The 26,665-nt window shown below is 34.6% G+C and overlaps 1 protein-coding gene across 10 annotated transcripts in view; it reads left to right on the plus strand.

Annotated features, from left to right (window-relative positions):
* Nucleotides 1-3,644: 3,644 nt before the first annotated feature.
* LOC125672273 (uncharacterized) overlaps nt 3,645-26,665 on the plus strand; it is a 92,068-nt gene continuing 69,047 nt past the window's right edge. For 9 of the 10 annotated variants that reach the window (XM_056163916.1, XM_056163920.1, XM_056163917.1 and 6 more), the window contains exons 1-6: nt 3,645-4,819; nt 13,555-13,621; nt 17,360-17,441; nt 20,899-21,035; nt 22,753-22,857; nt 25,064-25,288. In XM_056163916.1, the coding sequence (XP_056019891.1) occupies nt 4,724-4,819; nt 13,555-13,621; nt 17,360-17,441; nt 20,899-21,035; nt 22,753-22,857; nt 25,064-25,288 (712 nt within the window). In that variant the 5' untranslated portion in view covers nt 3,645-4,723. Of the gene's footprint in view, nt 4,820-13,554; nt 13,622-17,359; nt 17,442-20,898; nt 21,036-22,752; nt 22,858-25,063; nt 25,289-26,293; nt 26,414-26,665 lie in introns of those variants that run through there. The other variant, XM_056163925.1, reaches the window with a different exon arrangement.

The raw sequence follows: 26,665 nt of genomic DNA on the forward strand, positions 1-26,665 counted from the left end.
TCACTGTGTGTGTTACTGAATGTTATCTCACTGTGTGTGTTACTGAATGTTATCTCACTGTGTGTGTTACTGAATGTTGTCTCACTGTGTGTGTTACTGAATGTTATCTCACTGTGTGTTACTGAATGTTGTATCACTGTGTGTTACTGAATGTTGTCTCACTCTGTGTGATACTGAATGTTGTCTCACTGTGTGTGTTACTGAATGTTGTATCACTGTGTGTTACTGAATGTTATCTCACTGTGTTACTGAATGTTGTATCACTGTGTGTTACTGAATGTTGTCTCACTGTGTGTGTTACTGAATGTTATCTCACTGTGTGTGTTACTGAATGTTATCTCACTGTGTGTTACTGAATGGTATCTCACTGTGTGTTACTGAATGTTGTCTCACTGTGTGTGTTACTGAATGTTATCTCACTGTGTTACTGAATGTTATCTCACTGTGTGTTACTGAATGTTATCTCACTGTGTGTGTTACTGAATGTTATCTCACTGTGTGTTACTGAATGTTGTCTCACTGTGTGTGTTACTGAATGTTGTATCACTGTGTGTTACTGAATGTTGTCTCACTGTGTGTTACTGAATGTTATCTCACTGTGTGTGTTACTGAATGTTGTATCACTGTGTGTGATACTGAATGTTGTCTCACTCTGTGTGATACTGAATGTTATCTCACTGTGTGTTACTGAATGTTATCTCACTGTGTGTGTTACTGAATGTTATCTCACTCTGTGTGATACTGAATGTTATCTCACTGTGTGTGTTACTGAATGTTGTATCACTGTGTGTGATACTGAATGTTGTCTCACTCTGTGTGATACTGAATGTTATCTCACTGTGTGTTACTGAATGTTATCTCACTGTGTGTGATACTGAATGTTGTCTCACTCTGTGTGATACTGAATGTTATCTCACTGTGTGTGTTACTGAATGTTATCTCACTGTGTGTGTTACTGAATGTTGTCTCACTGTGTGTGTTACTGAATGTTATCTCACTGTGTGTGTTACTGAATGTTATCTCACTGTGTGTGATACTGAATGTTGTATCACTGTGTGTGTTACTGAATGTTGTCTCACTGTGTTACTGAATGTTGTATCACTGTGTGTGTTACTGAATGTTATCTCACTGTGTTACTGAATGTTGTCTCACTGTGTGTGTTACTGAATGTTGTCTCACTGTGTGTTACTGAATGTTGTCTCACTGTGTGTTACTGAATGTTATCTCACTGTGTGTTACTGAATGTTATCTCACTGTGTGTGTTACTGAATGTTGTCTCACTGTGTGTTACTGAATGTTATCTCACTGTGTGTGTTACTGAATGTTGTCTCACTGTGTGTGTTACTGAATGTTATCTCACTGTGTGTGTTACTGAATGTTGTATCACTGTGTGTTACTGAATGTTATCTCACTGTGTGTGATACTGAATGTTATCTCACTGTGTGATACTGAATGTTGTATCACTGTGTGTGTTACTGAATGTTATCTCACTGTGTGTGTTACTGAATGTTGTCTCACTGTGTGTGTTACTGAATGCTTTCGAGGCATAGAGGATGTTCCCTCTGCGGTGCCCTTGCTTCTCATGTTCTGTTTGAGAAATTACTGGAATTTATTTTTGTCCATTATGACATAACATCGTCACAAAGGTTGTTCGGTTCCAGGATTCAATATTTTGTCATGTAAACGCCCTTCACCGCAACTGACGATCGGAAACCTTTGAAAAATCGCCCATTACAGATTCCAGCCAAATGCTTAACTGTAAACTACCAATTTGGACATTGTTACAATTTAAATACTCACAAAAGTCTCTGTAGGATTTATTCTGGTATATCAATAGTGTTGGGGGAGGTTGAAAAGGGGAGGGGGGGGGGGGGATTTGCTTTACAAAGTCCTATACATTGTAATTTTAAAACAAACCTACATGTATCTTTGGAATATACATTTGTAATATATAATAAAAATGTGCTACGTAATTTTTGTGACAATTGTTTTACAAAGTAATTAATTGCCTTGTCAGACAAGGCATGACTTAATCAATCAGTCATTATGTTTATGCTGAATAATTAATGACGAGGAGTACTGATTTTTCTCTAAGCGAATGACGATAATACGTTCTTGATTTTTCCTGCATGGCCATGTTGGGATTTTGATATCAATGTTCCATGTTCGAATTTTCCTGCATGGCCATGTTGGGATGTTGATATCAATGTTTCCAACATTTTTAATAAATTATTGTGATGCAGGTATATCATATTATAGAGTTGAGATCTTTTTCAGTCCTACATCTTCTGTTAGATTAATTGGGTCATTTTGTTTTTATGACTACATTTGGCACGCGAACTTATTCTAAATTGTGGTGTATAGATTAACACCGAGTAAAATTTAATTTCGGAAACGTTACCGCAGCCATGTAGGAAAGATATGCACTTTTCCTGAAATAAAGATAGGACCACTGCAAAGTATTCTCTCTCTCTCTCTCTCTCCTTTGCCTTGGAATAGATTTAAAAAAAATTAGATTGATCCCATGCTTATCAATACGTATATGTCTGTATGTATTAGGAAATATCACTTATCTTTAAATATAATTATTTCATCGTATTTTCATGATTATTGAATGTTCAGGTGTTCATTTTGTCATATATTATTCTATATATATATACAATCATGAAATCATGATTAATTCTCGTTTCCATAGCATCAACCGGGAAAAAAACAACTGTTTATTCAAAATTGTGCAGATCTGCTCCTCCATTCACAGAAACGTCCTGTGTTGTCTTTTTGTGTATTTTCCAACAAAAAAAAAAATATTTGTGGTTAAATTCAAACACTTTGTATGAAGAGTCGAATTGACATAAATTGTCGACTTGATTGAACGGCTCTATAGAGAGGGGTTGTTTTATTCTACACACGTTTCGATATAGCGGCGATAATTTATTTTTAAGGACATGTTTATACATATGCAATTATACAATCATTTTCCGTTAATTTTACGAAATACGGTGGGGAATTTTAACTTGCTCAAGTGCTCATTTTGTCGTTATAAAGCTGTACGATCCAGCACGGCAATTTTTCAGGGTCCATGTATTCATGTGGCTACAGCAAGTACGCGCATGCATTTTTATAGCATGAACATGTGAAGCACAAAATTCTGAATAAAACGCAGGTATTACCTTGAGCACATTATTCTATTATTTTTCTTTCAAATTTTTGTAATTTATATTTTCATTCATGCACCAACTTAATCCTCTAAAATCCCATGCATGCTTGGCAGGTGGGGAAAAAAGGAAGGTGGGGGCAAAAAAACCCCAAAAAACCCAAACAAAGAAAAAGAAAAAAACTTAAGAATTCTTTGGTCAGTGCGCAGTTTATTTTACTGAATGTGCTTGAATTCACTTGAATATATAGCTTAGCACTCCAATACATTGATCTCCAATGCGTATACGCGATTGGGCTATCATCTCTAACGGGGGTCAATAGGTGTTTTATCATCATTAAATAAATAATCTAAGTAATCCGCTACGCCCTTTCATAATACAATTGCTATCATAAACATAGATTAACGATCTACACTCCAAAGTGGAGAAATTGTGAACATAAATCCTAGGTTGAAAATTTGATGTAGCCTTTCTCTATATTGATTTCGTGTGAATCAATTATTGAATTATATAATGGAGGGAGGGTGCCCTCGGAATTCGATAAATAAAACATTTTCTGTTGCCCGTATGACCATAAATCATAGACATTTCTTCAGATAAGACCCCCGAGGACCGAATGGCAGGTGCCCGAATCCATAAACGATGCAAATTATCCTCAAATAAGCAACCACACCCATCGCATATAACAGCTGATATTGTTTGGTTTTAGGTCAGGCATAGTCTGTTTCAGGGATTCCCCGCCTCGGCGATGTGTACTCTCTAAACGCTGTTCTCACCGTTCTATCTCAACAATGGTCCACAGATCTGGCATTATTAGAACACCCGTGAACAATTCTGACAACATTTTCTGTATATTTTGCATTTTATCCCACCAAAACGCTCTTCATGGGTGGGTATGAATGAACATTAGCGTGACTTCCCATTGGGCGCTTGTTATAGTCTTAGCGCAATATAAGCAGTTATACTACAAATGAGGTCGTTCAAGGATAACCATCTCATTTAAGATTTAAAAATCAGAAAGAAAAAAATTGAATCTTAATCCTGTGGTATTTTATATGTATCTTTTGAGAATTGCGTTTGCTAAGACTTATTCATGTGCTGCTATGTGACCGTTAAAGCTGATCGACCAACTGACATATATTTTTTTTAAATAGTGTATTCCCCGTCGGCGGCCCCATGTGATCTCGTATTACGATAGAGCGACACGGTATTATTATCATTCCATGCCGGTATTATGACAAAGTTAGGTTGAAATTATTATATATTGATGATTATGAAAAATGGATTTACACGTTTAATTCTTGGTGTGACTGGGAGTTTGTCCTTATCAAGGGGATTTACCACTAAACGGAGTTCGTGTCTCAATATACACAGAACGCTATGTTATTGTCTCGGCCTTCTCTTCCTAGATGCTGGAAAGCCAATCACTATGGTATATGTGCAGGGGATTAAATGAGTGTACTGTATAACAATATAATAATTGGATATATCTGCCAGTCTTGTTTCCCCACTTTCCCGATGCCCCCGCCGGACTCGGACTGTGTATTTTTTCCCCATTCTACAAGCAAATGGTTCGGTCATTTCGGCTGATGTTCAAACCGAAAAGCCTTCTTACCTATGTTGTCCTCTGGTCAGTGTTCAGCTCTGTCTGTGTCTACTCTCAGGTAAGTTAATTAGGTCACTAGATGGGTCACTCATTTAATTAACACCCTGTTATTGATTCCCAGCAGTGTGCACTCTTACGCAGGGTTAGTAAGGGTAGGAAGTGCATAGGGAAATAGTTGGAGAAGTTTTTCACTCTATGTGTTTAATGGCTGAGAAGACTTGCATTCGTAATTAGGAACGCTTAACTAATTTATGGAAATGTTATTCTTCTGGCTTTTAATGATATAAAGAAAACTCTAATTTGAATGTACGTAGTATATGTTTATTAATCATAGAACATACATTTTATTTTCGACAAATGATGTCCTTTTTTTTTCTTTACACTTCTTGGTATAGATTTAAAAAAAGCAACATAACATCAAATAAACGGTTTTACAGTTCAATTTAGGCGAAAGAGAAAAAAAGAAGAGATATTCAAAATATTACGTAAAATATTGAATCCGCCACTTGTTTTTGAATGATAGCGTTCTGAGACATCGCTTGCGATCTAAACCAATTCTGAGTCATTTTGGCGGTTACGCTTTTTTCTGGTGTCGCTAACGCGAGCATCAATTATTTTTGATCATACGTTAATCAATCAATAATTTATTATTATTTTTTATTATCAAAAAGACAAGGAGAAACAATGTCATTATTAGAACAGGTCGTGACATTCCAGTGTCTCGTTAGATTAAATTTCCTGAAATCAAAGACAGATGTGGTATTTTAGATTGCATGACAAAATGCCAGTCTTCTTAAAGCAATTTTTCTCACACTTTCAAATGACAAGAACAATACGGACTTCCTTCTTATTTGAAAAGAAAAGAAAAAAAAAACCAAAAAAAAACAACAACACAAAACCGGTAAAGGTTCATTAGATTTAGTTCAAATTAGAAATGTGTATTCACCATTTTTTGTGAAAGAATTAAAAATAAGATAAATCCACATGCCACATCTTAATCCCATTTTATTGCTCCTAATATTCAGAATTATTAAAAAAATTATCGATTTATTTTTTAAGTGGCGTGAACATGCACGATTTAATTAGAATTAATGAAAAAACATATAATGTGTTTGCATCTGTAGTTATAAATACATCTGGTCGTGGAAATTGACAAGATGCAGACTGGGTGGACGTTTAATATCCTTGCAAGAACTAACGCGGAAGTTCTGGGGTTTCATTGTACCTCGTAAACCAGGGTTACCATGTGCTCCGTGTTAATCAGTGTGAACAAGAGCTTCCTTATGTTTGTAGAATCTTCTGGGTGGGAATTTTTTCCTTCTTCATAAAACTGGAATGATATTTCAATTTTTAAAAAAATCCACGTTTTGTTTTCTCTTTTAGTGTAACAGCTTCTTGCTAGCTGTCGACAAAGTAATTAAATAAATTAAAAAATGATTGAATCAATTTTGAGTAGTTGTGTATATTGTATTCACCAAATCTGAATTTTCGAAGGATCGTATTTTAAAGTTGACTGATGGAATTAAACTCATCTCAAATAGACACTGTCATACTTATATAATTACCTATGTTAGTAGTAATTACTTATAAATAGACGTGAATATAGCATCACCGATGCACGAACTCAAGTTAAAGTCAGAAGACATTTATAAGAATCTTTATCAGCATCTCTCCAAAACACGAAATTCCTCACATGAGTGCTTGCTTTAATTTGCGTCACAACACTCTACACTTTTTTAACATTGCGTCAATTTAATTCTTGATGCTGTGCATGTTGGGTGAAGCAAACAAGTTTGACCCTGCTATTTTCCAGCAAGATAAATCCTATTGTTGCATGTTGCACATGTCAGTTATCAGCTAAAGTCAAAGAACAATCCTGATAAACATGCTTATGCAAACAGTTGCACTTATAAACTGCAGTTAAGCGAAAACGACACCGGGTAGATAAAACTATCTGAGAGAGAGAGAGAGAGAGAGAGAGAGAGAGAGAGAGAATACTGGCTGGGAATTTTGACTATGAAGTATATACTTTGGACTTTGTGTATTTGTGTCTGTACTTTGTATAAATACAAAGTTTGTGAAAAACACTTCATACCAGTCTCTGAACCAATTTCCAAATTCTAGCATAGTAAAACGATAAGCTTCAATTACTGACAAACCGCGCCCTAGACTTTACATCAGAGATCAAAATATTTTTACACGCAACTCACCGATGCACTTTGTTGTTGGAATAATTAAATTTTATCTTCATAGATCTAGTTGTAATGCATGTTCATTTAATTAAACTTGTGTGTCTATCAGTGCGTTGTTATAAAGTTTATGAAATACCATATTATAAGTTGTCTATAGGACCAAAACCTGCGTTCTCCCAGGGCTATGTAGTTCTGTATTGCGGTTTGCGTTGAGAACTATATGCAAGGCGTCAAGGCTGTACAGAGTACATTGCACGTGTGTTATAAATGTACACGATGCATGTAGGTATTACTGGATTCGATAACAACTGATAAATTGTCCATTAATATTGGAATATTGTGTAACAGACATCATCCGGAATGATAAGCCGAAATAAAATAAAAATCAAAAAAGAAAAAAAGAAATCGCTGTCGAGTCAGAATAGAGATAGTCTTGAAACATATGAGGTTAATGGGGGGGGGGGGGGGGGGGGGGGGGGGGGGGGGGGGGTATACTAGTGCTGTTATTGTTTTAGATGATTTATTTTGATGACCGTCATCCCGCCTTGTTATCTCTGTAGCAAGTACAAATATGATTCTCAACTTAGAATAATTTATTGTGTTTCCACGACATTGTCCCAAATGTCCATAAACACGGTTACCGCACTATCTCAACTGTTAAAAAATCATTTTCATTACAATATACTGATTAAAATGCGACTGGTTATCAGGGGGGCATGGGTTCGAATCTCCCCAGGAGCGGCAAGTTTTCTCCTCTCATGTTAGGATGCGTGCACAGGCAATTGCATCGCTTGGGGGTCGAATTTACTACTCTTTATATAGTAAATTCGACCCCCAAGCGATGCAATTGTCTGTGGATGCGTGGAGACAGGACACGGACTGGTCATCAGAGAGTTTCCCATGAAGTCTGTGACGTCAGAACACCGACTGGGTACATCGAAAGTTACTGTTGCGTATTAAACAAAATGTTTCCGATTTCATAAGAACTGTTATATGTGAGTCAGGCTATAAGAACTGTTATATGTGAGTCAGGCTATAAGAACTGTTATATGTGTGTCAGACTATAAGAACTGTTATATGTGTCAGGCTATAAGAATTGTTATATGTGTGTCAGGCTATAAGAACTGTTATATGTGTATCAGGCTATAAGAATTGTTATATGTGTGTCAGGCTATAAGAACTGTTATATGTGTTTCAGGCTACTTCTTGTAACCCTCGTTTCAATAATAAGTAAGCATGGTCAAGATTGGAGAATTTGTCCCATGGTCAGTTTTAAACAAACACAGGCGCCGCCGGAGAAGAATCCATTTCCGCGCAGAATGCAGTTAGATCACACAGAAATATACAATTATTGTTATAATTATTATCAATAATTAGTTGTGCGCAGTAAATGACTGATGCCTGTGACCTTCACACCTTTGAAATTTTGCACGCACGTTTCTCTCTTCCCAACTACCACACATTGGAAACTGAAAGTATGGTACATAATATGCATTTGGATGTCCCCACAATACAAAGACTCATACTGCAATACTGTAATAGTGTAATACAGTAATACTGTAATAAGCAAGTTTCCATTTCAATTTCAGAGGTCAGTGCGTTTATCGACAAATTAAACGCTTTATTAGTATTACTGACAAAAATATTAGTAAATAATTTTATCACTGACCTTAATCTTAACCCACGACCTTCGCTTATTATTGGACTTTAGTTTTCTTGACCTATCGAAATTTATAGAAGTAAGTAAGATAATGGTAATCTCTCTGGAATCCTGACTATGGCCTTGCCATGTGACCCTTTGACCTAGAAACTCATGCGGCTTTCGTCTCCACCCCCCCCCCCCCCTGCTCTAACGGAAGTACGGAGTTTTCATCTGAAACTTTGGTCCGTATGTGATTTACAGATGGGCATACGAACACACACTATAGCACCCACAAGACAAGTTAAAATCACGCATCCTAATATTATTCTCTTTAGAGAAGTGGAATGACTATTTCTCTACGGAGAATGATTATTTCTCTACAAAGAATGATTATTTCTCCACAAAGAATGATTATTTCTCTACAAAGAACGACTATTTCTCTACAAAGAATGAAGTCCTATTTCTCTACAAAGAATGACTATTTCTCTACAGAGAATGACCCCAATATTGCACTTGAAAGAAGCGTAACAGCAGAAGGGCACGGAATCTGAAACCTTTGTAAATGTATATCAGATTTAATATAGTGCAACACAGTTGGTACACTCTGTAATGTGTGCACAGTACTTAGAACGACATTCAGAAACATGCTCCTGCGATGACTGGGCGACACAGTTTTGACATACAGAATTTAACTGCGGTGACCTAATATAGGGGGCCTTCACAGCAGAGGTTAGTTTCTCGAGTGTTTGTATCAACCTAGTATTGTTGACAACATCTCCTGAAAAGCAAGATGGATGAAATTCTTGGAGAGGGCGGGAAATATATCAAAGTTGACAGATACTACCTAATCCGCGAAATTTCACGTTTTCTCGTGTATGTCTTTCAATTAATTACAGATAAATTCTCCAATATCGCGTTTATTACGATCAGGTTTAAACTTTAAAACAGCGTTTTGTCCCTCATTCAGCAGGGAAAAATTTCGTTTTGCGAGCGATTCAGATGTGCCAATTTTTCATCAAGACCAAAGATGTTCTGCCGATATATCTTTTTTTTACGCTCTGCAATAAATTCCAGAGGGTGTAGAAAATCTTTGTACCTGATGGGTGGACCAGTATCCTGTGATAGAACATGACTAGATTAAGATTACCACAAATCTTTTTCATCTGTCAGAAAAGCCTTCCCCACCCTATAGAATACTAAGTGTATTGTTCCTTGTCGACTAACCTAACACTGGGTTAGTTCCCAATCAGCAACACGGAGCTGGGTCGAATTTACATGGGGGATATATCTACTGCAAATTATACACTTCTGGAATTTATAGTTTTCCTTTTGTATATCTAGCATCAAATTAAAATTGAATATCGTGACATTTTAAATAAAATTATCCATGATTTTATAAAGATATCAAAATTTATTGAAAAGTTATCACGAATCAATGCATTTCCTTCGTGTCACCGAGTAACGTACGTGCATATTTCATCTCTTTAGAGATGTGAACATCCAGACATGTAGCTTGTGAGTGTGAGGTATGACTGTCCACTTCTCTACACAGAATAACAGAATCTGCGCATGCTCGCAATTCCACAAGGGGATAAATGTGTTATTTTATTAATTAGAATAGCGGTTGTGTACATCCGGGTACTCGGAAATGGCTCTTTGTTCGAATCTGTTTATCTTTCCTCTATACTCGGGCGTGCCACATCCCGTTTCGTACGAGTTGCTTCCTAAACAAGAATGATTTGCTGTAGACGCGAGAGGGCGTGTCTGTATTTAGTTACACGACTGCCAAATACGACGTGCTCCATTTCAAGTAAAATTAGTACATAGTAGTTATACATTAATGGAGAGAAAAAAATTTACACTTAAATATTACACTTATCCCTGATTACTTGCACTTCTAGCGTAAAATTCAAAATATTTTAAAATCACTCTCTCCTATTTCTATATATTATTAAGAAACATTAATTAAGGTTACATTTACATTTATATTACATCATTTTACACGTATATCGACGCTCGTCTAACTTTTTTGTAATTTGTTTCTAACGTTCTCGACGTTCCTCTGTGTCTCGCAACACGTTACTCGAACGCTCGTGAGAACGTCATAGTGTGACAGGGCCTTTATGAAAAGTGTACGTGGCGGAAATATATATATATATATATATATATATATATATATATATATATATATATATATTTGATGTTCATTGAATTCAAAATAAAAACTTTATTTATAAGACGTCGGCTAGAGTTTACGGAAGTGTCTTAGTGCCACGTTTTTAGAGTTTCGTATTTCTACACTATATTTTACACTTTAAGGTCAGTGTGTTTCATGCTTAGCAGTAAAAAGTATGATTTATACTGCGGAGTATACGTTCCACGATTAGTTGACCATGATTAACAACTTTTAACTAAGAGATTAACGGGTTTAATTAGTTGTAGTTTACAAACGAGAACCGAAAGTCGACAATAGATAATGTGTGTAAGGCGGAATGATAGTCTTAATTTATCACACCACTACGGGTCCTGATAGTTTAAATATCGTTATAATAGTACGCTTGTATATATGATTTTCGTGACATTCACTTGCACTCTTTAACAAAAAACAACAACAACAAAAAACAAACAACAACACACACACAGCCCTCCCAAAAAACCCCACAAAACAAAAACAAACAAACAAACAAACCCAGAAGTATATTACCATTTTTTAATTTTTTTTTTTTTATAGAATTAGCATATTTTGATAGGTCTTGTGTGTGGCAAGTAAAAATGTCAAGTCATCTCAAGTATGCATTACTGACGGTTCTATATACAGGTATAGATAGGACTTAGTTAAATGAAATTGTAGCAACAAATGGGAGGAAAATATTTGGATCAACCGGATATCGAACCCGGGACACTTGCATTCTAACTGCTGACTGAACCTGGCCGAATTACGAAGTATTCGGAAATCAAATAAGAACTCTTCATTGAGAGGAGATAATTTTTTTAAAAAGCGTATGACCATATTATTACAATGGTATTTGAGCTGGACCTTTGTACATACTGGTTAGAAATTGTAAACTCTTGTACTCTACGTTTCGAGAACTATGTACATTTAAGGGGATATAACACTTAGATTAAGATTGTCATGAATAAACGATAGGAAATAGAAAAATGTTGTGGTTTTTTGGAATTTCGAAACTCTGTCAAATGTAACAAAATTGCCATTTCAGTTTTAAATCGTTAAGAAAATAACCGACTCTCATCTGGAACGCGCACGCACGAACTACGATTAGCCAGCATAATGCCTTGCAGACGAATGATATTCTATATCCTTTTCATTCATTTTTAAAATAGTGAATCGAGTTAAAGCTGGTAAGAAATTAAGTATTAAATGTTGACCTAATTTTTATGCAATACTGAATTTTAGTCCCGAGTATATTGATCGAACCCCTAAACTTCCGCCAGAGTTCGTTTGCTCCCAAAACGTAGGTGACGTATTGAGGCCTCGACAGGGAGTTTGATCGAACCCCCCTGAAAAAATACGGGGGAGGGGGGATGTTAAGGGGGCAGGTGGTATTAACCGACTCCCTTAAGAAAAAAATCTACATGGATCTTCTACTGTATACCGGCGCTCACCCTTTATTTATGGAGATATGTTATGTATCCTTGATAACCTGACAAGTACGGATTTTTAGAAGGGCAATATAAACTTTCTTTCTCTGTAGCAAGTTTATTCAGATTGATAAAATCATTGTATTGCATCTTCGGGCCGTGAGAGCGGAGCTCTCCCTATAGGTAACACGTATGTACATGTTTAAAAGGAAAATATAGGAAAAAATGAAAAAATTTTCCATACCTATGGAACTTGAAAATTTTGGTACTAATGGCGTCGATTCGAATATTATCGCGTGGACATGTTGAATCTCGTCTACCCTAGTTCACGTCGTTCTGAGATGTTACATAAAATTCGTAAAAGCATGTAAATCTTATTTTCTTAATCATATATAATCACTCCACGATTAACGCCATGTTTGTTGTGGTTCAAACGCTATGCTTGTAAATTTCCTAAAGAACGACACTGAATATGACGTCACAATGTACTGTTTACATCAATTGCGTTATATTTCCCGCGTTCAATATGTAGGCGGATGAAATATCCAAAATTAGGATGCTTTGATACAGTTCCGTCCTCGTGCTAACTTCGGGTTGTCTTTGTTCTGTTTTGGATATACTGCAGATCAATGCCAAAATTTGTTTGCTTCGCCCTCAAACACGGTCACGCCGTAAAACATATTATATGTATTCTCGACTGATCAGATTCTCAAAAATAACAATTTAATTTTAGAAAAAAAGAGAGTGCAAATATTCTCCCCTTGATGGAAATAAAATTTCAATTTTATCCGGAAATGAAAAAATTGGTTATTTTAGAACTATGCTTAGCTCAATAGCTGCTGCAGCTAAGCATAGTAAAACTGTTCTAAAATAACCAATCTGCTGGGAAATAAAAAAGAAAGGAAAAAAAGAAAAAGAAATGAAAGACTGTAGGATGACCACATGAGCTGTTGTAATGGGTTGGTGTCTCCTCACTGGCGGAACTGAAATTAACTAAGCTGCCTATCAGTAATCTGCGCTGAATTATCGCCGATATATGGACACTACCGGCTGTACGGTGCAGTGCCGATTAGCTGCGTAGTGGAACTTGTCACATATTTATAATACATAGATATGCTGTAAATGTAACACCGCTTAATACAGTATACCTGTATAAAATAAATATAATGTGACAACACCTTTGATATAACCAATTGTTATTCCTATGAAAACTGAGTAGTATGTGAAAATTTCACTTCAGCTTGTTAGGCCTAGCTAGCTATCGGGTGATTTTTTTTCTCCCGTATGAAACAAAACAAAAACAACAGTATAAACAGAACTTGAAATGTTAAATGATAAACTTATTTCCTTGCATTCCAGGTTTCTAGAAAAGATTTCAGTATCCAGTTATATGAGAAAAGTTTACCATGGGTAACCTGTCCTGAAGGTGAGCTTCATTTGTATTCCATCACATCACAGCTATCTGAATTTTCATTGATTAATAAATAGGGGGGAAAAAACCCTATCTATATATATAATGTATAAATGTATTTATATATGCAGATAGATTTTTTTCTATTTATTGATGAAAAGTCATACCTGTGGTAATTATTACATCTGCATCATATAATGAATATATTGTGGTGAAACAGATTTTTATTTCGGCTTAAAAATGGTTTTGTGTTCAGTATGTTCTAGTCATCACTAGTGATGGGTATTCATGTAAACTTACCAGCCCAAAACTAGGGACTACCAAATTTATATTTACAAGTTAAATTTGATCTTAAGTTTGTTGCAAGGCTATGACCTATCACATGACATGTTGTCTACAGTCTTCTAACAGGAATCGCCCCAAATTGTCTACAGAATATTGTTTAATGCATTATAGATTCTGGAGGTGCAATGTTCGGAGAAGATGCCCGGTTTTTCTCTACTGTACAGTTTAAGATATTTCTGCCCCTGTTGGGCTTGCTTTTACCGTATATTGTATAAAAGATTTCCCAATGTACGATATATTGTTTAAGATTTCCCTATATGTTATTATTATATTATATATTGTTTATTCACCAATCAAGGGCCCTGGGGGGGCATGTACAGGTTAACAAGCAATTAATTATAACAATGAAAATAAATAACAATCATTCAGAAGTACTAATACTGACAGAGTTCACACTTCTGCATTGCACATATCTATAATTATATATGAAATACTGATTACAGACAAGATTTAAATTAACAACATGATATATACATTAATATAACCCAATATACGGTATATTGTTTAAGATTGCCCAATATACGGTATATTGTTTAAGATTGCCCATTATACGGTATATTGTTTAAGATTTCCCATTATATGGTATATTGTTTAATTTTATATCACATGATTATATTGTGAGGGTTTATCATAATCAAAAGCTTTTGGATTGGTGCCTTAAAATTATAACTACATCAGTAAAATTTAATCAAGACATAGAACCCGAGACACAAATTTTTGATGAGTGGAGAAAATTTTAACTTGATGAGTAAATATTTCATAATATTTTAGTCATATCTTTAAACAGAAATTCTGGAATCAGGCACAAATTTGACATCATAAGTTGTCACAGAATCTTGAAATATTCTCTGTTGCACGCTTGAATGCAGTCCTTATATCCATGATATGCACATTGAACCATGTGAAAATCCTCCCTGACAAATGCGATAGACATTGCACTTTAATACCGAGACCTCTTTACTCTCTGTTAACTTAGAAAGCTCAGAAAGTTTGTCACTTTATTGTGTTAATCTGGATTGATTTCTCTCAGGCCACATTTAAAAATATGTTTGTTTCCCCTCTCCCGACCCTAAATTTCAGAGGAAGGTCGGTAGGTAGGTAAAAAGTTTTTTTTTTTTAGCTAGCAGAATTTTATTTATTATGAAATTCCCATAACCATTAACAATGCCCGATACCAAACGTCGTGAAGCACATCATCCATGTTTCCTCATCAAACTCGTATAGTCAGTTCTCGCGTAAATTCTGCTTTGATTGCCACGTTTTGCAATTAGGGAAGGTGTCGATATTTCAGACAGTACTTCATGTATTTTGGAAATGCTCATTATCTAACCACTAAACTTAGGCATTGGACTACATGTATACATATTGGTTGATTCGACGAACATTGGGTTTCATCAGAATTTTCTCTGCTATTTATACCACATACTAACACTTAAATAAAGTTAGGGAGAATGTTGCAACTATGGACAATGGTGTTAGTTTTGGACACATGGTGTTATAAAATTGGTAAACTCGGTTGCTGTCTTTTATTTATGGTTCACTGACATTTTATGCTTTTGTTTTTTGCACATTATCTTAATTTATATATGATAGTGATTTTGATTATATTTTTAAATGATATCGGTAGATCTAGTTTACCAGAAAACGTTTCAACGAGACTTGATTTTGCCGATCAAACAAAATGGATGCTGACATCAACCAATCAGAGCTGAGTTACACATGTGCATATAATTAGGTGTTTTCCAGTTTGTAAATATAGCATTAGTTCAGAAATAAGTTAAATTGAGAATGCTTCTGATTGACTGTCAAAAATATCGCATCCGTCCGAAATATCAACACTTTCCCCTGCTGAAGAACACAACTTGCACACTGGATTGCCCCGAATTCTCTTGTTTCCGCGCTCCTCGTATAGACAACATTTCTCCATCTCGATCTTGCAGATCACTAGTCCGAATTGCGAGCCGAATTCAATGTTAAACTCACTTGTAACTAATCAATAAAACAATCATGATTCTTGTACTTATTAATATCGATTAAAAGAAAATATCAATCCAAAATTCGATATTAAACAGAAGCCAACAATTGTAGTCAACCGAATTTTCACTGCCATTTGAGCAAACGAGTCTCGTGACTCAAAACAAAGCTCGACAGTTTGATAAAATGTTTTCAAGAGACTGTTTATGTGATGAAAGAACCCATAAAATCGATATTAGTAAGTACAAGAAGAATCGTTTTATTGATTAGTTATGAGCTTAAAATTGAATTCGGCTTCTAAGTATTTGAAATCAACCAGAGAATGCCGCCTCCAGCTGGAGGGGGCGAAATTTCTAGATTTCGGACCAGAACACCTCCTGTATTCGTATTATTATTTTTTAATTTTGGATTGAAACCAAAGAAGATATAGAAAATTTTTGTCATTATAAAATACTGATCTGCACCAGAAACGACCTTGAATTTTTCTTAAAATTAAAAAAAAAACTTCACCAGAATGGCGTAATAAAAACTAATGGGTCGGTGTGAATTTTCAGACTCGGTCGGGCGAGGGGAAACAAACAATATTTTTATTTTGGCCTCATACAAGATTGATGTTTCAGTGTTTCTCAATATGTAAAAATTACAGTACTTACAAATTTAGGCAGTTTCCCTTACAGAAATATCAAAAATTAAAAATTACAAAAAATGGTGTCAAAAAGGAGATTAAGTGATTAAAGTTTTCTTTTAATTGTGTAAAAAGGAATTGTGTAGCACATGTTTAAGTATGACTAGTCTGCACACTGTAACTTGGACTTGGTCATTTTGATAATTAGTTTCTGTGTCACAGTGAAATAAATTTTATTGGAATGAATCTGGAAACAGAACATGCTCAGTACCAAGCCTAAGACTGGCCTGGCTTAAAGGCGGTTTTCTATGTATTACAAGCCTTAGACTGGCCTGGCTTAAAGCCGGTTTTTTATTTATTACAAGCCTTAGACTGGCCTGGCCGTTTTTTTTGGATAAATTTATATTTGCTCAGTTTTAAAGTCACAGATGTAGAATATAGCCGAATATAAAGTTGAGAGAGAGAGGGGGGGGGGGGGGGGGGGGGGGAGGAGGTGTCACTGGCCACAGTATACAAAGTTTTATATATAACCTTCAGTTACTGCTATCGAAGAAATTAAAAGATATTTTTTATTGTTCTTTCCTCCATCATGATTAGCCATTAACAGACATTTTTATAAAGATGAATATCAGATGATGGTAGGTTATAAAATTAATGAACCACTTACCCTTCCAGCAACATGCTTCAAAAAGCATGAAGTAATTACACGTTTTATATATGGCCGAGTGTATAGCTAATTGTATCTGTTGTATGTACGCTGTCAAACTTTCATTGATGATTAGGTAAATTTAAGTGTTCTTGTTTTACAGGGTGGAGTAAAATCGGAAGCACATGTGTCCTGGTTTTGGCAGAATTAGCAACATTTACTCAAGCAGAATCATTATGTCAAAGGTAATAAAAGGAGGGAGGAGGAGTTTATCATTGGAGATTTAGTTAACAATGTCTCCTCAAATATTCCAGTATGTAATCCAACGTTGTTCTTGACATTCCTATCGTGTTCTATCGTGCGTGTATCCTATCGTATCGTGCGTGTATCCCATCGTATAGTGCGTGTATTCTATAGTATCGTGTTTTGCGTTTGTCAGGTTTTCTATCGTGTTTTGTGTTTATCAGGTCTATCGTGTATCGTGTTTTGCGTGCATCAGGCTTTCCGTTTATCGTGAAAATCGTTTATCGTGTAGCTTCGGAAACTATCGGGATTGTATATTAAATCTAATGAAAAAGTACGATACTTTTCGAAAGCTTTATTTGTTTTGTTAAAGAAGCTATTTTTAGGAATCAAGAAAAGACAGTATATTTGAAAGAGAACATAAATCTGTCGATTTTAAGGCAGAAGAAGAGCTATTTATCTGTCCAGAGAGGGTGAAAATTTATCACAATTTCATTCTAAGTAGTATGAAAAGTAGGCAATGGTTTGCTGAGCAAACCGTGGACAGTCAATCTGAAAGTTCCTTCATCTGAAGTTCATAAACATTTGTTTGTCTAGAAACAATTATTTGTAATTAACACTAACAGAGAAATAGGAAGTTCTGATTTGAAAGGAAAAATCAGTCAATTACATTGTTTTATACATATATTTTAATAAAGGCTCTTTTTCTTCCGATTTTTCCCACCTGTATTCTATTTATATACCAATTACTGAACTTGTGTGCGTCTGTGTATCACCCGTATTTTGACTGCAAACATTCTCAGGGACGTTGTATTTCACACATTTAGAAGATTAGGGTATAAAAGGGTGCAATGGTGTTGCATCTCCCAAAAGTCTGCTCAACTGGGCACGAGTTGTTTTTTTTTTTACTTGTACATGTAAACTGTACCAATAGTCGTACGGGTAGATACTGAGAATTGAAGCCGGTTTTGATGATTATATGAATTTTTTTTACATACTAAACCCAAAATTCTTTAAGCGTTTAAAATTGTGAATTTAAAAAAAGCCGGGTTTTGGTTTTTTTCCATAGTTTATTTATTTTTTGTTATTAAGATATCAATTCAAATGCATATGTTCGAATTACTTATGACTATCAATTATCACTCACAGTGTAGAAATATTTAACGTATGAAGATTTGGTGTAGTGCAGTGGATTGTTTTTAAAACGGTCATGATGAAAATAATTGTAATTGTTGCATGACCTATGGACTTAGAGCTTGATGCAAAATAAACCCCTCCGTGCTACACACAAAATATTACTTGTTTTGTTTTTTTCACATTCAAGATAATAGACATTAGAATAAGAAAGCTACTGAAGCATGATATATCACTACATTATATTACATTTAGTTAATTCCCTTTGTAATTTATATATCAAACATTAGGTGACAATATAATTTTAGAGTTCCCTTTGTAATTTATATATCAAACATTAGGTGATAATATAATTTTAGAGTCATTGGCTGGGAAAATTCATATAGATATCAAATAATGAATTAAAGACCATATATAGTTTAGTTTTCTGATTTTTCATGTAGCTGTGATAGCGTAAAAATGAATTAAAAATGTTTTTTTTAAAAAGTACGACCGTGTATTAAAGAAATTATACGTTTTAGGTGTATAATGAATATTAATGAATATTGAAATCCTTCAGTATTATTATCAACATAATGTGATTATGTTGTCGGTATCAAAATTTCGTTATGTCTAAATTGCTTCTAAATTTACAACATTTCTATCAGGTTTTCCGTTTATCGTGAAGATCATTTATCGTGTTTTGCGTTTATCAGGTCTATCGTGAAGATCGTTTATCAGGTTTTGCATTTATCAGGTTTATCGTGTATCCTATCATATCGTGCGTGTATCCTATCCTATCGTGCGTGTATCGTGTTCTATCGTTTATCATGTCAAGAATAACGTTGTGGTTACTGTACAACGCATTCATGCTTATAACGAATTCAAGCTTTCATGCTTCTAACGAATTCATGCTTATAACGAATTCATGCTTACAACAAAAAATTATAAGTGATTTTCATTCTCTGTAGTTTTAAAACATGTGAATTTATTGGATATAATGAATTACGGTTATAACGAATCAATTTTGTTCCCATCACTTAGTTATAATCATGTTTTACTGTGTATTGAAAATTGCTTTCGGAATAATTAAGGTATATTGAGTATTCAGTTATTTTATTATCTTATATTGTAATGCAATTATTTGCCTATAGGAGTAAGGGATGAATATGGCATTAAAGAATGTTCTTTGTAGCAATGTATGCATTTTGATGGAGTCAGATGTATGCCACCCAAGCCTTAAGCCCTCCCCACTCTGTACTAATGAATCGGAACCTTTCATACCAATCTGTTGGTCATGGGTTGCCTGAAAAACTGACTTTATGATAGGCTATGGTTATATTGCCACTGTTTAAATATTTGTTATCAAGAAATCTCTCCTTTTGATAAAGATGAAATACCACTAGACTTATTTGTCACCAGATGGTTCACACATGTTACTCCATGATCGGAGTTGATTAAACACCCCCACCCCTCATTAGATATGCATCAAAAGCTGGGATGTCATCCTCGTCATTTCATTTGATTTTGTATTCTTTTTTTTTATTGGCTTATGGAATCGGACTGGTGTCTTACTTTTGAAGTCTTATGTTGACACCGGACAATGTTTCTTTGTTTTGCCTTGAAATTTAAAATTTACTTGTGAAGTAAACGGTAATAATCAATCATTAATAATTGCATTATAAATGATTTTTTAGTAAAACATTTTGCATACATGTGATTAAACAATAAGCAAATAGCGGACCTGCTAATTAGAATGCTGGGTTGTTGTGTAGAGAGTGTTGACAGGACACTGGTATTGGTAATTCATGTGGAGATGTCAGCTCTTCCATCAGAGATTGATGACTTTTAAACAGGATATCTGAACTGCATATTAAGTTAACACTTGGGTTTGGGCGTTATCTGTTAAATTTAATTGTTTCAATGACTCTTGTTAAGCTCTTAATGTATTCCCCTGTTTTTCTGTGTGTGATATTAGCAGGCAATGCTGGAGTCTGTGTGAGCTTTCTCATTAACATGCACAATAAAAACACAGAAATGTGAAACAGCTCATTAGTGGAAAACTTAGAACGTGTACAATTATTTAATAGTACTTACTGAAATTGAATTTATAGTACAACCTCTGTGTCATTTTCTAGGCCCTGTGCATATAATATTGTAAGACGTACAACTTCCATGTCGATAAATTAAGAAAGCATTTATGTATATATATAAAAAAGTAATCAATTAAAGCTATTAAAAATTATATGTAAGGCTGATTTTATGTGTGGGCATTCAATAGATACTACAAACATTTGAACTATTTGAATTTGCATTGAAGACTGTGCTATAAATTACTCTGTGCAGTTATGGAGGCTGGTTATTGAAGTTAGAGGGATATAATCAGAATCAGCAGCTTGGATATTTCATAGAAAATGTGCAGCATCAGCAGAACGACAAGTTCCAGTCCCTCCAGGGCTGGGAAGGCGCCTCATTCTGGATTGGTAAGTGACAAGGAAATTGCTGCTAATAATGTAATAAACTGACAATGGCCGTTTTTTGTGGTCATCAAAAGATCCAGAAAATATGGCTTTGATAGCAGGGATGCTGCAGGAGTTAAGGAAATCGTTTTGTAAATGTGTTTTTAGTTCACTTGAGTACATAGAGATCTTTTTTGATAAAAAATTTGTCCTATGTCTGCTTGTCATTGTTAATTAGGTAGATTTTTTTACATTTGAATTCTTTTCAAAACCGAAAGGGCCAATTTCAACAAAACTTGGTATAAAGTATCTTTATCGGAAGGGGATGCAAATGTGTTTAAATGAAGGGGCTAGAGAGGTCATAACAAGAAAAAGCTTGCTTTTAAGACCCTTGAGGGCAGGGGCAGGAATGCCACATCAGCTCATTAAATCAAATCAATATGCAAGCCTCTTCCTGTAGTGAACATTCCAGTTCATTTGAATTTAATCATTACTAAGGGGCTAGAGTAGGGAATCTAATCATTACTCTGGGGCTAGAGTGGGGAATCTTATCATTACTCTGGGGCTAAAGTGGGGAATCTAACCATTACTGTGGGGCTAGAGTGGAGAATGTAATCATTACTCTGGGGCTAGAGTGAAGAATCTAATCTTTACTCTATGGCTAGAGTGGGGTCAAAGGGTTTTAAGTTTTACAAAGGAATAAATCGATCTAAAAAAAAAAATTCTTTTAAAGAACCACAATTTGTGTTGTTATTTTGATATGCAAACTATCACATGTAATGTGGATTAAAGTGGCTCAATCTATGACACCTTTGGCTAAATCTATGACCTTTGGCTGAATCTATGACCTTTGATTAAATCTATGACCTTTGCTCAATCTATGACCTTTGGGGCCTGAATGGAGCCACAATAAAGGTTTGAAGTTTTTTATTATTATATGATTGATTCAGTGGTTGCATCTGTGTGTCTCCAGCACTTCCAGATATCAAGACTGAAAAACAATGAAATATGTTTTACGGGATTCAAATGTCTTTTTGAGAGATCAAAAACATTGCGAGATCGAAGTTTGAGTCAGCTGTAGTATAGGAAGAACATCTCAACAAGGCTTACGAGTCCTAACTATACAGTTTATCAAATTGATATTGAAGTGTCCCCATGTAGAATGAACTTTCTTCATCAATACAACACAGGGTCTAGCAGGAGCTTAAAAGTTTTACACTATTATTGTCCCAAAGTAATGAGTTTATTTCTTATTATATAAGCAAAGTGATGGAGGCGAGTTGTGTAACCCATGGGCCTCTTGTGAAACCATATCTGTGAATTTGCTGTTTCTTGCACATATTTAAAAGCATTACTTGTGATTTTGTTTTGCTTGAAGCCAAAAATAGAACCATACAAATAAATGTGTGATATATTTATTTTATTTTTTGTCTTTTCTCAAACAGTAAAGCATTTCTTACATTTCTAATGACAGAAAATGTAAATTTATTTTGGTTGTTTTGAATACCAAGAACATGACGAGAAAGCCAAAAGGTCATTCCTCATCGTTCTATATATTTATTTAGTTTTTTGTAGAAGGAAATGTCTTAAGTGATTAATTTTTAAAGGATTTTCCCACTTTAGTTATTTAGGTATGGAATTCGAAAACAGCCAAAAATATAGCTTTGTTTGGAAGGAGAATTTTTTATCTAGAAATAAATTTACATTGTAGTTTTTAAAATGTTTGCTTACAATTTGACAGGATTGTCCAGAGATGAAGCTGGTCAGTATAGCTGGACGGATGGACAGGTGACAAATGTGGAACAGGGTTTCTGGGCCCTGGATCAGCCGCTGGGCTTTCAACACGGTAACGACCTTCAAATCACGACCTTCAAATCATTCACGTTTTGTATTTGTCATAGCTCCTCATCATACCAAAACAGTGATCACAAATTCAGATGTTTGAGGAAGAATTCATAGCATGTTTGTAGTTATTAATTACATATCATGTAATGGAATGGACAATATACTCACATATCATGTAATGGAATGGACAATATAATCACATATCATGTAATGGAATGGACAATATAATCACATATCATGTAATGGAATGGACAATGAAATTATTAATCACATATCATGTAATGGAATGAACAATGAAATTGTTAATTACATATCATGTAATGGAATGGACAATGAAATTATTAATCACATCATGTAATGGGATGGACAATGAAATTATTAATTAGATATCATGCAATGGAATGGACAATGAAATTATTAATCACATATCATGTAATGGAATGGACAATGAAATTATTAATCACATATCATGTAATGGAATGGACAATGAAATTATTAATCACATATCATGTAATGGAATGGACAATGAAATTATTAATTACATATCATGTAATGGAATGGACAATGAAATTATTAATTAGATATCATGTAATGGAATGGACAATGAAATTATTAATTACATATCATGTAATGGAATGGACAATGACATTAATCACATCATGTAATGGAATGGACAATGAAATCACCAGTCATTTCACATTTCTGAATAATTTTACCCCTCTGCATTATTCAGTGTTCGGTATCCGGTGTGCAGAAGTGTTTCTAAGTTATGAATATCATGTAAGCTAATGTTATTTCATGCAAGCATTAAGATTCATTAAGCAGTTACATGCTCGAATAATGACCTCAATTCAAAGCACAGCATGACTTGTTTAGTTCCAACTGCAGCGACTTCTTCATCTTGTTAACACTGTAGAGCTGTCAGTGATGAGATTTTCATTATCAATAGAGGGGAAATAAGTATTGATATATCAATGAATCTAATATATTTCTGTATCAGCTGATCATATACAAAACATGGGGTTTTTGTTAGTTTTCTTGAACGATTAATTGAAATGAATTTAGCATCATCTTCATCAAACTGTAATAGCAAGTTTTGTATATTTTGTTTAAGAAATATAATTTTTTTTTGAAAATACATGGGGTTATGAACTGTGAGGTTATGAGATTATGAACTGTGAGGTTATGAACTAGGAGGTTTTGAACTGTGAGGTTATGATCTGTGAGGTTATGAGGTTATGAACTGTGAGGTTATGAGGTTATGAACTATGAGGTTATGAACTGTGAGGTTATGAACTGTGAGGTTATGAGGTTATGAACTGTGAGGTTATGAACTGTGAGGTTATGAGGTTATGAACTGTGAGGTTATGAGGTTATGAACTGTGAGGTTATGAGGTTATGAACTGTGAGGTTATGAACTATGAGGTTATGAACTGTGATGTTATGAGGTTATGATCTGTGAGGTTATGAACTGTGAGGTTATGAGGTTATGAATTGTGAGGTTGTGAACTATGAAGCTTCACGCCAGCATGCGCTTCATGAAGTATGCCGACATAAAACGTTGCAGAAACAAAGTTTATTTCATATATTTATATTCTACTTTCATTTCTGTCAGAATTCCCAGTCGTTAAATTAGATATACATGTACTATATTTATTGAATTAGATATACTATATTTATTATTCATACATGCATTGTTTACAACTGCAATGCATTCATGAAGAAATGGCTATCGATCATTACAATTGTAGAGATATCAGGCAAAATCATTGCAAATGTGAATATATTTCGTTTGTGATCTGTACTACGTTTGTGTTTCATGTAAAATGTAACTATTTAACTGTTTCAGTAATGGGGGAAAAAATGAACTTTTCGTTTAAGGATGCCTATGTGCTCATTGTTTGTCAGCCATTTTGAATGAACTTTCAAATTAAAATGTAAAACTGATAATAATAAGCAGATTAATTCTGTAAAAAAAATGTCAACATAAATATTTTGATATGGAATGCGATCATTATAGTGTATGAATATGGAAGAATGTGTTAATTGATATCACCAATTATTAAATATTGATATCAAATCCATGATCGGTTGATCAGTTCTTATTTAATTGCTAATGACTGCACATAATTAACATATGGTCTGATGGATGTAGCATTTCTTACATGTTCAGAACATGTCTGACCAAATCTTCTCCTGCTTTGTAGGTCACAAGCTGTGTTCTTCTGTAAACGTATTTAGTGTGACTGACTTTGGTAAATATCGCTGGTCCTTAGGACCGTGTGAAGCGAAACTGCCAATTGTGTGCCAAACTATGCCATGTGCCGAACAGCAGTATCGCTGCCAAGATGGAAGCAAGTGTATCAGTTCTGATTGGTTGTGTGATGGAGTTGCCGATTGTCTTGACCAATCAGATGAAAGAAATTGTTCAGGTAGGAAGGACTGAAGGAATTTGTCTTTAAATTAGGTTTTCTGATTGCAAGAGAAAGATATTGTGTAATAAAAATGTGTATGATTATAAAAATTTTGTTTTGAGTACTATGTACTAGTTAGTATCAATGATGAAGTGCAGTGGTAGTTTGTGGTATAACTGGTTCAGTCATGAAACAGCATGGTCTGTGTTGCTATATATATACAGACTTATTATATGTAGGTGGAAATCATGAATTTAATGCTTGTAACTATACGAAAGGCTTTGAAATTTATAAATCATGCAATAAGTACATGGTCATTATAAAAATGAAAAAGAACGGTGCATGGGATATAGGTGAAACTTGTCTCATAAATATAAATGTTGCACAAAAGTTCAGATTTCTAATGAGAAATGATTCAAAGTTATAGAGCAAAAAATTGCTCTCTCATTAAAACATCATTAGAAAAATTAGTTTTACATTTGACGTGCTTATTAACCTTGAAATGTGGGATCACCATAGAGAATAAGCAATTTATCGTTCTGTCACCTCAGGGTTAGAATTCATCAGCAGGCGATAGTATATAGTCCGCAGTCTTTGTATTAGTCTTTATTGAAGTTAGTTCTTTGTGGACTCTGGAAAACAGGGTGGCAAAAGAATTTAATGGCTATTCTGGAGTAACTTTTTTGTGGTCCAAGGCTAGTGCCCAATTTTGGTTATGGAAATGGTGGTGAAAATATGAAAAGTTAAAAAAAAAAAATCACTTCCTGTGAAGTAATAGGTATGATTAATATAATCCAAACTTGATTGTGACAAAGTTTCTGGTTTACCTGGATGTAGACTTTTATATTATAGTAAGCAGACTGAATAATTCTCAGTGCAGTAGGTAATTAGTCATGATATAGCTTAGATATTGATTTTTAAAGATTATGTCATCTTTTCTACTCAGCTCAGTGTTACTACCAATTTCTGTGTGACGTGTGCACTTTATTTGAGCGATATTTAATTCTTGCGTAAATTAATGACCAGGATGTGCTGGGGTCTGTTTCTAGAACTCGTAGTTAATAGGAGAGAGAAACCCTATATATCCCCAGTCTTAAAAGCTGTGGTCTGACCCCTCTCTATAGTATCCAGATCTTGTACAAGGTAAACACGTAAAATTGGAGGATTTTCTATAGCTTTTGTCTATACAGGAGCCCAAAAATGGGCGTGTGCTGAAATTCATTCTTTGTTAAGAACTGTATCTTGTCAATGTGGTATTCTTATGGAAATTGTGTACTTCTTGTAAAATGTAGAATAGAAATTTTGATCTCAAAGCATTGAGTGCTTGTTATTTCCTTGCATTCTCTTTTAGTGGATTTTAAATTAGAATCTTTTATCTTTGAAAAGAAAAATTCA

This window comes from Ostrea edulis, chromosome 4 (genome assembly GCF_947568905.1).
Source record: "Ostrea edulis chromosome 4, xbOstEdul1.1, whole genome shotgun sequence".
NCBI lineage: Eukaryota > Metazoa > Mollusca > Bivalvia > Ostreida > Ostreidae > Ostrea > Ostrea edulis.